Raw genomic sequence first — 13,613 nt, forward strand, 5'->3', positions numbered from 1 at the left:
AAGGCATGTGCAAGTTCCTGGGCCAGGGATTGAACCCGCTTCACAGCTGTAACCAGAGCCACAGCAGTGTCAATGCCAGATCCTTATCCCACTGAGCCACCAGGAAACTTGTGTGTTATCTCTTTTTACTGGGGGCAGGGTGGTGTCTACCCCTGCCCCACCCCCCACCAGAGACTTTAATACCTAATGGGAAATAGAAGTGAATAAATGCATTGAAGAGTCAAGGAGGCTGGTTTCATAAAGGAAGGAGAGAGGAGATGTTCCTTGGCTTCTGGGCAAATGTCAGGGATAAAGAGCCATATTTTTAAATTTAACAGTGTTTCCTCACTTTCACTTTGGTCCTACAGGCAATGTTCTCTTGGTAACCTTGCATTATCTACCAGATTTCCTTGCCTGTTATTTTCCCTCCTGACCCCTACATTAAAAATGACTGTGTGTGTATGCGTGTAGAAAGATAATGCCTGCTACACTTTCAGTAGTGTTCCCAAGTCTTCGCTGCTTTCTGCTTCTTTGAGAACAGTTATTACGAAACTGTTTCTGTACATTTACTTGATCTTCTTTTCCTGCTTTTTATTGCAAAAAAAGCCAGCTTTTCTTTTACTTAAAAAAAAAAAAAAAGCTTACATTGCCAAAAAAAAAGTACTGTACTGTATTCCTGCTTTTTAAAAAAACAAGAAAAAAATCCCTCAAAATCTGCTAAAAAACTTAAATAGTGGCCTGAGAATTTGGAGCAAACAATTACCTTTTCTTTGAGCTTTATGAAAATGCTGGCACTATATGACTAACTAGGTGTACAGCCAACTCTACAAAGATAATTGGTGCCCTGCTAGTCTCAATGCTCCTTTTATCAGAAAGGATTTCAAAATGTATTTCCTAAAATGGAGATTATAGGTTTTCATGGCCATGTTAAGCTGCTTTTTAGATGTTTAGAAACCAAGGGCAAAGTCTATGGGGCTTCAGATTTTGACAGAGGGAAGGTGTTGTGGATTCCCACCGGCCAGGGGAAGGTCCCTGTGGGACGCTGTCCCCTCACTGCCCCCAGGACTGCCAGTCTGCAGCAGGAGAGGTGAAGATAAAGGCTGTTTATCTTTCTCACTTCTCATGACTCTCAGATTTCTAAGTATGCAGTGGAACGTGTCCCAGAGATCTCAGTTGGACAATTTATTAGTTGTCTGACTTGGAACAAATCAATTAATTTCTCTAAGCCTCAGCAAACTCTTCAAGACAATGGAGCTAATGATATGTATCTTACAGGGTTGCTGTGAGCATTAACTCAAAGAGCACATGAAAATCATTCATGATAAATCCTCTGATGATTAAACCCTCCAGAGTTCTTCCTCTGACTCATGCCATTGCCATGGGGATTTGCCTTATTTTTTTCTAGATTCTGAAATAGTCAGAATTCTGGGCTGATGACAAGGAAGGCTTTGGGAACCAGGAGACCAGTGCTGCTGTCCACTGTTTCAGACCTTGTGTAAATGGAATGGCGATCAACCCATTTCCTTAGCACAGGTATCCACTTACTTTAAAGGTCCTAGGGGAACTTGGGGCCTTGACACAAATAACAAACAGCTGGTCCTTACCATGTAAAATAACAATTTCAAAGGGCATAAAAAAACAATAGGCATAATTTCAAAGTATGTTCCTTCAAGTCTTTCGAATGTTACCGAAGTGGAGGGAACAATTACTATTATTCTTAGAGAAAGCTTCTGGAGCTAGAGGAAGTCTCTTCAGTAACCCAACCACAAGATGATTCTGAGGGAGATGCCCTAGGCTCAGATGCCTAACTGCCTGCATCCAAATCAGCCCCAAGGATAGGTCCAGCTCCACCCAGGGAAACAACTAGTGAAAGATAACACTCAAAACACAACATGATACCCTGAATGGAACTGAAATCAGAAGAATGAGAATATTATTTGTCCTTCTAGGAAGAGGTTTACTTTTCAACTAGGAAAGAAAGAAAGCAAGAGCATGTTACCTGTCCTTAGATATAGGAGCTACAAGTGGTGCATACCAGTTAACTGCCACCTCGCAGTGGGCGTCGAGGTATATCAAAACCTTCAAAAAGAGAGGCAGGGTGAAAAAACACTCCTCGTATATGGCACATCATCTATCACATACAAGTTAAAATTGGATGCTAATACAAACTCTTTGTTAGAGTCAACTGTGACACGTAAGTTTTCTGTTTAAGCCAACATTTTCATTTCAGTTAAAAAAATTAAAAACTCAAGGTGTATTTAAAAATGTATATGATCTTTTAGTCACTAAATCCAAAATGTTGATATCTATTATAGGTATCAAATGTTTCCTACCTGTCCCAGTTTGGCCTTCTGGGCACCGATACTTCGTGCCTGAATTAAACCTTCTCTTCTCTCATTTCGAAATACCTTCACTAGGCCATTCCACAGCTTAATATACTCATCCAGTTTTTCTTTTAAATGTTCTATGAATGAAAAATTCATTCACCATTACAAATTATATTTACGTCTATAAACCAGTTAAACAATTATTTTTCTCAAGAAAAAAGGCTCGGCAACAACAGGTACTTTGGGCAGTCAATAATTTTACATAGATCAGACTGAATGTTTACTCCAGGAAAGTAAGGTAAAATGTATTATTCAAGTTAAATGCTGAGCTTAATATGCCTCTGGAGAACTAGATAGCCTGAGAATTAACAAACATCTCTCTAAACATTAAATAAATGATGACTATGCCAACTAACACAAAAACTGAAAAAAAAAAAATCACATGTTAAAACATCATATCTAGAAGCTTTCAGGCACAATAGTTTGTATGCTTTTGGCAGAAGCAATGGTTCAGGATTTCTAAAGATGCATCGCCTGTAAATAACATTACATGACTGCACCACCATCACACAGGGCGTAGGGTATTAACATTTGTTTCTGATCCATCCTTTCCCTACAATCAGTGTTGAAAGGTGTAGTCTTGGTGTGGTGATGAATATAGTTCCCATCAAGTTGGCAAACAACAATAAAAGATCCCATTTTCTCTGTATTTTAAGCATCAGTAAGTGTGTGTGTATATATGTGTGTGTGTGTGTGTGTAAGTGTCTATGTACATATTTATAAATATTCAGGACTGAAACTTACGTAATAAATATGTATTATATATATATAGTTATATGTATGCATATATTGCAATTTGGGACAGAAAAGTTTGTGTTACAAAAACAAGATACATTTGCCAAAGTTTCCATCTTGGCTTCCCAGTTACAAGAGAACAGTTTTTGTTTGTATCACTGTAAGCCCATGAAATTGGCTCATCACAGCCACAACTAATTCCTGGATCCTTAAAAATGTTTCTTGAAGACACAAAAATTATTTTTAAGTAGTTTAAAATTTTGGCTCATGAATACAAAAACAAATTAAAAAATAGCTGTATTTAGTGGCAAGCTAGTGGTTAAATGGGCAAATCAGGCTGTTCGCTTAATATTTTACTCATTTTTAAGGAGCTTATAATTAGCCAGACACCCACACATGGGTATTCAATACTCAGAAGAGAAAATTTTCCTTTTTATATTCTGGTATCCAGTTTTAATGAGAATTATAAATAAAATTCTTACACTGAAATTACAATCCCCTCCCCCCTGCAAAACTCTTGGCAATTTTCCCTTCAATATGTTTTTTTTTTTTAAAAAAAAAAAAAGCTCTTACCTCCCTTTTCTTTTCTTTTTTTTTAAGCTAGGTACAGTCCTAAATGTTTTATTTATTTATTTATTTGTCTTTTAGTGCCGTACCTGTGGCATATGGAAGTTCCCAGGCTAGGGGCTGAATCAGAGCTGTAGCCACTAGCTCATGCCACAGCCACAGCAACGCTGGATCCCAGCCCCATCTGCAACCTATACCACAGCTCACCGCAATGCCAGATCCTTTAACCCACTGAGCGAGGCCAGGGATTGAACCACATGGATGCCTAGCAGGGTTCGTTACCACTGAGCCACAAACAGGAACTCCCCTAAACTGTTTTTTTAAAAAGCCCCTTCTGAATTGCACTAGGTCCTTTTTTGGATACGTGATCTAAACAAATCTAAAATAAACTGTTAGAGCCAGAAATGAGTGAATGGTCTGCTCTTTAAATTTAGGTTCTAGTTAAGCTGACTTCTGCGCACAGTAGGCCACATGACTTGCCAACGAGAGGCGGGTGGAAACGAGGTGCACTGTGAGCCAAAGTGCTCCCCTAGCCACCTTCCCTGAGACTGGTAGGTAGGACCGGGTAGGATGTGTCTCCAGATCCCAGCAGCCTAGTGCCTAACACACAAGTGGAGAGGAGTGTTCTCTGTTCAAAGGCTCCAGACCGTGAGGTTTTGAAGACACTGTAACTTCCAAAAACCTGAAGGTTTGGAACAGCTAGCTCTTTTGTGGGGTTTTATATCCATTAGTTAACTATTCTGTCTTTAAAATAAAAAGCTTTACATACTGAATTTACTGGGGAAAGAAAACAATCCCAGTTTTCCCTCTAGTAAGATTTTTCCAAACACTATATAATTTTACTGAGGATAGGGCTGACAGATGTCAAGGTTGTTTTGAATTTGGAAAGAGTTATGAAACACTTTTCATACGTCTATCCACAGGTAGTCCCCACCAAAGGCAAGACCCTACATGAAATTGCTTTTAAAATGTGTTATAAGAGGGAGTTCTCCTGTGGTACAGCAGTTTAAGAATCTGACGTTGTTACTTCAGCAGCCTGAAACACTGCTGTGGTGGGGTTTGATTTCTGGCGGACAAGCCAAAAATACATACGTACATACATAAATCGTGTTACAAAAGGCTTAATATTAGAGGTTTGTAACAATAGACGCACTGATCACAAAAAAAAATTAGTAAATTCGACAAAAAACTTAAGCTCCAGTTTTTTGTTTTGTTTTGTTTTTTTCTTTTTGCCATTTCTAGGGCCGCTCCCGTGGCATATGGAGGTTCCCCAGGCTAGGGGTTGAATCGGAGCTGTAGCCACCGGCCTACGCCAGAGCCACAGCAACGCGGGATCCGAGCCTCGTCTGTGACCTACACCACAGCTCACGGCAACGCCGAATCCTTAACCCACTGAGCAAGGCCAGGGATCGAACCCGCAACCTCATGGTTCCTAGTCGGATTCGTTAACCATTGCGCCACAACGGAAACTCTAAGCTCCCAGTTTTGTTCTTCTTTCCTTAGGCCAAGCAAGGAAGTAAGATTTCAGAATGGGAAACACCTTTTGGTGTATCTTTACTTTTTTTTTAAGACTATGTTGAACTATTACTTGTATTAGTAACACAGGCGTTTTTAAAATCAATACAATCATAGAAATGGGATTTCTGCAAGTTATTCTTGTAGACTTAAGTTTTGCTAAATCTAAAACATGGTTAATATCAACAATATCACTTGAAAACATACTTTCGAGTATTTATTTTGAGAGAGGACTAGTATTCTTAATGAAAATATTCCTGTTGCATAAAATTGCAACCAAGAGTCTAAATTAAAGACATGTGATGTGACTGAAAAATTTAAAAGTTATACATTTTCTGCTGTAATTTAAAATGATTAGCTGAAAAAAGTGATTAGTTGCACAATGAGGAGGGGGAAAGGAAGTAAGTAGGTCGTATTTCTACTTCTTCTCCATGCCAACATATGTGTACCAGATCAAGATTCTGGTCATGTCCTTGCAAAAACAGAAGAGATTTATCAGACTGTGAGAGTTCTAAATTAAGTTTTAGAGGAAGCTTCTGTAAAGCCATTTTGGATGATATTTTCATGCTGCCCATGTTCTGACTCCTCTTCTAACATTATGTTCAGTGATATCACTACTTGTACATAAATATTCTCTGCAAAACTCATTTGCCAAAAAGCAAACATCCTGTTGTTACTGAGATGCCTGAGCTCTTTGGTCAATTTTCAAAGGTTTCAGTTCAGTTCTGTGACAAGCAACGAAAAATATATAAATATGGTGATCTAGGTTTCAGTAATATAGTCACATACTCATTTGGGATCTGAGCTATAGCATTACCTATCTTTTGATATTTATGTCACTAAGAAGATATATTCAGCTTACAATAATGGATCTATTTGAAGAAGAAAAAAAATGTTAACTTAAAAAAAGCTCACTTCTCTGGAAAAATCAGCGCTCAATCTCTCCAAGTTGAACCATGCCTACCAAACACCTCCCTAAATGCTGATAGAGCTTGCTCCTTGAAAAGGATTTTAAAAACCCTGACAATTTTCTACTATTCAATATTCTAAATCAAATATAGAAAAAAATTATCTTTAATAGGTACTTTCTATTGTAAATAAAAATAGGCCATGGTTTCTGGTCAAATTAAATATTTGCACCATCATTCAAACACAAAACATGAGCTACTCAATAGGTATAGAATTCAGTCTGACAACTGTGGACAGAGCTTTGAGTGGCATTAAGATAAATATATATATATATGCCACTGCATTTTTTAAGTGGTCCAATAAATTTCCGCTACGGTTAAATTTTTATAAAACATGAGGCCCAAAGAAGTGGTATAAGACTGTGGTTAAATACACAGACTTATGAGCCTCTACATTTGGATGTGGCTGTTAATTACTACCTCTGTGACCTCTGGCAAGTTATTTAACATCTCTGAGCCGCAAGTGTGAAATAAAGGTAAACAATATCACAAGGGCTACTGTCAGAACTAAACAAAATAATTCACATTCAGTGCTTGGCACAGTAGCAACTTGATAAGCAAGGCTCTCAATAGATGCTAACTATTTATTTTTGAAGACTATTCTGAAATCACATTTTTTTGCAATCGTTTATAATTAACTCATTTTATAGACAAAATGTCAATTCCATAGCCATTACCTTTGTTGCTGAAATCATCAATCAACACGATTTCTGCCAGGTATTTCCTTGGAGTCCTTTTAATTACACTGTGGACTGTTCTCATGAGGGTTGACCACCCCTCATTATGGAAGACAATGACGATGCTGGCCGTGAGCAGGTTTTCATCGTAATGCCAATACTTGCATCTGCAAAAGGAGCATTTTATCGTATTTACTCAGGGGTAATCTACAATGCTTGGTCCCAAGCTTACCATGACTATGTTTTCTGACTGAATTTAAATATTATTGACTTAACTCAGGCAAGGGAATGAAATACAACTTTTTATATTTTAACAGAAACCCAAGGTAGAAGAGAAGTTGCTATGAGATGAAGTCAGCTAGGGATGGTATTAAGGCCTATTTTTCATGCCTTCAATCTTGGTTTATTTTCCGTTTTAAAACTCTGGTGCAAGTTCCTGTTGTGGCTCAGCAGGTTAAGGACCTGACAATCTCTGTGAGGATGTTGGCTTGATCCCTGGCCTTACTCAGTAGGTTAAGGATCTGGCATTGCCACAAGCTGCAGCGTAGGTTGCAAATGCAGCTCAGATCCAGTATTGCCATGGCTGTGGTGTAGGCCGCAGCTGCAGCTCTGATTTGCCCCCCCCCCCCCGGCCCCGCTCCCCGGCCCAGGAACATCCATATGCTGCAGGTGTGGCTGCAATAAACAAAAACAAAAAAAATCCTCTGGTGAAAGAGATTTATTTCACTGGCTGTGAAGAAACCATTGTATAAATGCATCTGAAAACTGTCCAGTTCTAATATGGCTAAAACATTCAGAAAAACATTAAATGGGCTGAATTGTGGCATATGGAAGGCATTCCACAATTCACAATTAACTGTTGGGTAAGTAAACAAAGTTCTAATAGTGGCTAAAGAAAGGGCCTTTAACTATTTTACTACATAAAACTACTTGGAACAACTGTAGCAGGAATAATGTTGCCAGAAGCCTTTTTCTAATTGGAAGGAAACCCAAACAGGGCCTGATAAAGACTCAGGGAACCAGGGAAGTTTCACTGAATTTCGCAGAGCAGTGCCTCTCTCTCCCCTTCTCCCTCTAACTCTCTCTGTCTCTCTCTCTCATACACACACACACACACACACACACACACACACACAGAGTCAGCCCTCCATATCTGCAGGTTCTGCATCTGAAGATTCAACTAACTGTGGGTCAAAAATACTGAAAAATAAATCGCAGAAAATTCCAAAGAGCAAACTTCAATTTGCCATGGCAACTATGTGCATAGTGTTTACATTTTATTTACAACTAGTCACATAGCCTTTACATTGTATTAGGTATTATAAATAATAAACAGATGGTTGAAAGTATTGGGGAGGATGTGCCCAGGTCATATGTAAAAACTACATCATTTTATATAAGGGGCTTGAGCATCTACAGATTTTGGTATCCGAATGGGTCCTGGAACTTTTCTCCCAAGGATACCAAGGTACAATTATGTATTATGCATATACAAACAAATGTATATACACATGTATGAGTGTATGTACAACCCACACATACTTTTTTTGTTTGGTTATGGGAGAACAGGACCATAAGAACACAACAGACTAATGAGAGCAGTTTAGAGACTCATGTTCTTTCTGTAGGAGTTAATTTTTTAGAACTAGCATCTGGAGCCCATTACCTTCTACTTGATAAAAAGAAAGGAAAATATATATATATTTTTAATACCAGTGCTTTTCATGAAGTAGTAAATAAGCTTGCCCCCAAGATTATATTTAAAACATAAAAGCAGTAATTAACATTATCAGCTTAAAAACCTATACCACCATTATCTAAAACAGGACCTGGCCCAATATACATGCAAACAACTTTTTCTCCGAAAGTGTTTATTTCCCTTTCAACACTGTTCTCAATTATCTATGTTCTTAGATAAATTGTAATGAATTTATTACAATTATAGCTGCACAATGATCACAATCCAATTTGATAGGATTTCCATCCCACAACCCCGGTGCATCTCCCCACCCCCCAAACTGTCTCCTCTGGAAACCATAAGTTTTTCAAAGTCTGTGAGTCAGTATCTGTTCTGCAAAGAAGTTCACTGTGTCCTTTTTTCAGATTCCACATGCCAGTGAAAGCATTTGATGTCGGGGTCTCTTTGACTGACTGACTTCGCTTAGCATGATAATTTCTAGGTTCATCCATGTTGCTAAAAATGCCGGTATTTCATTCCTTTTAATGTCTGAGTAATATTCCATTGTGTATATGTACCACATCTTCTTGATCCACTCCTCTGTCGATGGACATTTAGGTTGTTTCCATGTCTTGGCTATTGAAAATAGTGCTGCAATGAACACTGGAGTACATGTGTCTTTTCTCTGGATAGATGCCCAGGAGTGGGATTGCTGGATCAAATGGCAGTTTTATTTTTCATCTTCTGAGGAATCTCCATACTGTTTTCCACAGTGGTTGCACCAGTTTACAATCCCACCAACAGTGTACTAGGGTTCCTTTTTTTCCACACCCTCTCCAGTACTTATTGTTTGTAGACTTTTTGATGGTGGCCATCCTGGCTGGTGTAAGGTGGTACCTCAGAGTGGTTTTGATTTGCATTTCTCTAAGAATGAGTGATGTTGAACATCTTTTCATGTGTTTTTTGGCCATCTGTATGTCTTCTTTGGAGAATTGTCTGTTTAGATCTTCTGCCCATTTTTTGACGGGGTTGTTTTTTTTTTTTTTGGTATTGAGCGGTAGGAGGTATTTATAAATTTCGGAGATTAATCCCTTGTCAGTGGATTCATTTGCAAAGATTTTCTCTCATTGTGTGGGTTGTCTTTTCATTTTGTTTAGGGTTTCCTTTGCTATGCAGAAACTTTTAAGTTTGATCAAGTCCCATTTGTTTATTTTGGTTTTTACTGTCAATATTCTAAGAGGTGGATCTGAGAAGATGTTGCTGTCGTTTATGTCGGAGACTTAGAGGTTTTTATTTTTTTAAAAAAAACAGAAATCAGACTGTCTGGAATCCATTTAATCTTATTTCTTACATCAGCATTTTCTCGTTAAATGAATAGTAAGTGCCAGTTATATTCTAAGCTAGACACCGAGGAACAGACACAGTGTCTGCCCTTGTGAAGCTCATGGTCCTACAGAGTAGGCCAAACATGGAGCAAATACCTGCACTTTGCATGTGTTGGTGAAGAAACCACAGTGCATCTGACAGGTAGACCTCACTTAACCTCAAGACAGGTGGTCAGGAAGGCGTCCTGGAGCCAAGAGGTGAGGTTGAGACCAGAAGGATGATTTTAAAAAGTACTGAGACCAAAGAAGTGGAGAGGAAAAGATAAAAGCACAATGAATTGTATGCGTGTGATTCAGATTAAAAAAAAAAATGAATAGAAGGAAGACCTGTATCTTTGGAAGGTATAATTAAAATATAAAAAAAACTGAAGCAGAAAAGTTACAGAGAAGGGCATTTGCAGTAAAACAGCAAATGCCAGCACATATCTATATGTCAGGCACTATTCCATGTGCTTCACTTTTATTAACTTAATTAACCTCTCACTGTCACTATAAGGTTAGAAACATTAATATCCTCATTTTACAGGTGAGGGGATTGAGGCTCAGAGATAAATGACTGACTATGATCACTCAGCTAGAAAGTTAACAAAGTCAGGACATAAGCTGAAGCTGTCTGGAGTTTTATAAGAAATCTTGTTAAATGTAAAACAATAGGAAAAGAAAAACTACTAGTGATAGCTATCCATGAATGGCTAAAAACTGATCTAAGTTCTAAAAATTGACACTGACATTGAATATTAATGTCAGTACAAGGCACCCCAGAGCTTATAGTTATGGGATGGAAGCTCTCTTCCCCCTTCTTCTCTGCCCTTTGCAGCCTGGAGACACCCCAGGACCAAGGAGGGGGTGGGAGCAAGGCACCCTTGAGCACCAAGATGGACTTTCCAAATCTGGGAGGGCACAGAGCTCTTTCAGAATAACTGTAGTGGAAGAACACAGATCTTGAAAAAAGATGTAATGAGTGTTTCTGTAGAGACTAATGTGGGCATTATGGATGAGTAGGGGCAATAATGCCCCCTCCAAAACTGTAAAACCAAACAAACAATACTCAGGCAATAATTTTCTTCCTCTGAATCTAACCTCGGGCTCCAAGAAACAGAACTGGAGGGGAGAGACACCAATTCTAATTTACAACAGACTCTGGAATTGGTGAGAATATTTCAGTCATGCAAGGAGATTTGGAACTTTCTAATTTCGAAGGCAAAAGATGACAACCTGGAGAAACAAGGCAGATAAAGCCTTTGGATGGGAGACAGAAAGGAGGTGAAAACATAGAGGGAATGATGCTGGGGAGGAAAAGGGTGGAATGAAGATGAGAGGGGTGATGGGGGCAACCTTTCTGTCCCAGAGACTCCACATGGAGATGGTTGGAGGTTTGGACACCCTACCTTGCATTCCTATAGGATGAGGGGCAAAAACTGGCAGAGAGACCACCACCCAACCCCCATCTTCCTCACCTCTTAAAGGTTTGGAAATAACTCCAAAGACCTAAACTAGATCATGTGCAAGGTACATATTTTTCTGATTTTCTTTGTCTTAAAAATTACCAAAAAAAGGGAATTTTATTTTGTTGTCTCCTAAAGACAACAAAATAAAAAAATAAACAAATGAGACCTAATTAACCTTAAAAGTTTTGCACAGCAAAGGAAACCACTGACAAAAACAAAAGAAATATTTGCAAATGATATGACTGGTAAGGTATTACAGCCAACATATATATAAACAGGTTATATAACTCAGCATCAAAAAGACAAACAACTCTTTGAGTTCCCTAGTGGCCTACTGGGTTAAGGATCAGGCACTGTCACTGATTCTTAATTTCTGCATGCTGCAGGCACACACACACACAAAAAGACAAACAACCCAATTAAAAATGGGCAGAAGGGAGTTCCCCGTTGTGGTTCAGGTTTACAACCCAACACAGTGTCCATGATGCATGTTCAATTCTTGGCCTCTCTCAATGGGTTAAGGACTCAGCGCATTGCTAAAAGCTAGGTCACAGATGTGGCTTGGATCCAGCATTGCTGTGGTGCTGGCGTAGGCTGGCAGCTGCAGCTCCAATTTGACCCCTAGCCCAGGAACTTCTATATGCCACAAGTATGGCCATAAAAAGAAAAAAAAAAATAGGCAGAGGAATTGAAGAAACTTTTTTCCAAAAAGGAAATGCAGATGGCAAGTAGGCACATAAAAAAAAGCTCAACATTGCTAATCATCAGGGAAAAGCAAATTAAAACCATGATAGTACTTCACACTTGTCAGAATGGCCACCATTCATCAGTAGGTCACAGATGTAGCTCAGATCCCACGTAGCTATTTGCAGTGACACGGGTGGACTTTGCAGGTATTATGCTAAGTGAAATAAGTCAGACAGAGAAAGACAAATACTGTATGATATCACTTATATGTGGAATCTAAAAAATACAAGAAACTAGTGAATATAACAAAAAAAAAAGCAGACTCAGAAATACAGACACCAAACCAGTGGTTACCACTGGAGAAAGGGAAGGGTGAGTGGAGGGGTGCGTGAATAAGAGGTATAAACTACTGGGTGTAAGACTGGCTCAAGAATGTATTGTACAAGATGGAGAATACAGCTAATATTTTGAAATAACTGGGCTTGGAAAGTAACCTTTAAAAATTGTATAATTTTTTTAATTGGAAAAAAATTACAATACAATTTGTTGTACAAAATTCGAACAATACAGAAGTTTATAAAATAAAGATAAAAGTCCCTTCCCTTTCCTCTCCCCAGTTATATCAAATATCACCACCTGGAGGAAATCACTGTTACTAGCTGGTTGTGTACTACTTAAAATCTTTTTATGCTCATGCAGACATGTAAATGTGTGTATTTACATGTCTGTGTATATATAGATATATTCAGATAAAAAGCATAGATTCTTCCTCCACGTGAGCATGTACAGATTTATCTTGTTATCTAATTCTCTGTGATGACTGCATAACATTCCAGAGGATGGCTGTTTCATAATTTATGTAAATCCTTTTCCTAACTGATGGACATTTCAGTTGACCCTACAATGATTGGCCTTGTTTGTAGATCTCTAGCCCTTGCTTGGGGATCTTTCCTACAAAATGCTCAAGACTGTAAGCTTACTGAGGATAGGCACCGCATCTATTTTGCACACACCAGCTAACACTCAGCAGCTGCTCCATAAATATTTATTGAATTGCTTTAGGGATATTTTTGAAATGCCTCTAGAAGTGTTTCCTCCTCTGAGTAATGTCTACTCCCCACTCTACAATCCTATTTTGAGGTGCTTTCAAGAATAAATCAGTCCAGGGAGTTCCCGTTGTGGCACAGTGGAAACAAATTCGACTAAGAACCATGAGGCTGTGGGTTTGATCCCTGGCCTCGCTCAGTGGGTTAAGGATCCAGTGTTGCCGTGAGCTGTGGTGTAGGTTGCGGACATGGCTCGGATCTGGCGCTGCTGTGGCTGTGGTGTAGGCTGGCAGCTACAGCTCCGATAAGATCCCTAGCCTGGAAACCTCCATATGCCATGGGAGTGGCCCTAAAAAGGCAAAAAGACCAAAAAAAGAAAAGAAAAAAGAAAGGGGAGGCAGAAACTCTTCCAGTGGGTAAGGTTAGAAGTCTGGAGGAAACCAGATGACAAAAGAGAGAAAAAGCAGCTGGAGGGAGGGGCCTGAGCCCGGCCTTCCTTCCAAACTTCAGGGGAGATGGCCCTGCACAGGTAGAAATGACG

At 39.0% G+C, this 13,613-nt stretch overlaps 1 protein-coding gene across 2 annotated transcripts in view; it reads right to left on the reverse strand.

Annotated features, from left to right (window-relative positions):
- Positions 1–13,613, reverse strand: part of GALNT7 (polypeptide N-acetylgalactosaminyltransferase 7) — a 120,836-nt gene that overhangs the window by 19,930 nt on the left and 87,293 nt on the right. For both annotated transcript variants that reach the window (XM_021072437.1, XM_021072438.1), the window contains exons 3-5: positions 6,829–6,995; positions 2,313–2,443; positions 1,979–2,058 (exon numbers count right to left, since the gene is read on the reverse strand). In XM_021072437.1, coding sequence (XP_020928096.1) covers positions 1,979–2,058; positions 2,313–2,443; positions 6,829–6,995 — 378 coding nt within the window. The remainder of the gene's footprint in view (positions 1–1,978; positions 2,059–2,312; positions 2,444–6,828; positions 6,996–13,613) is intronic.

Source organism: Sus scrofa, chromosome 14, assembly GCF_000003025.6.
Source record: "Sus scrofa isolate TJ Tabasco breed Duroc chromosome 14, Sscrofa11.1, whole genome shotgun sequence".
NCBI lineage: Eukaryota > Metazoa > Chordata > Mammalia > Artiodactyla > Suidae > Sus > Sus scrofa.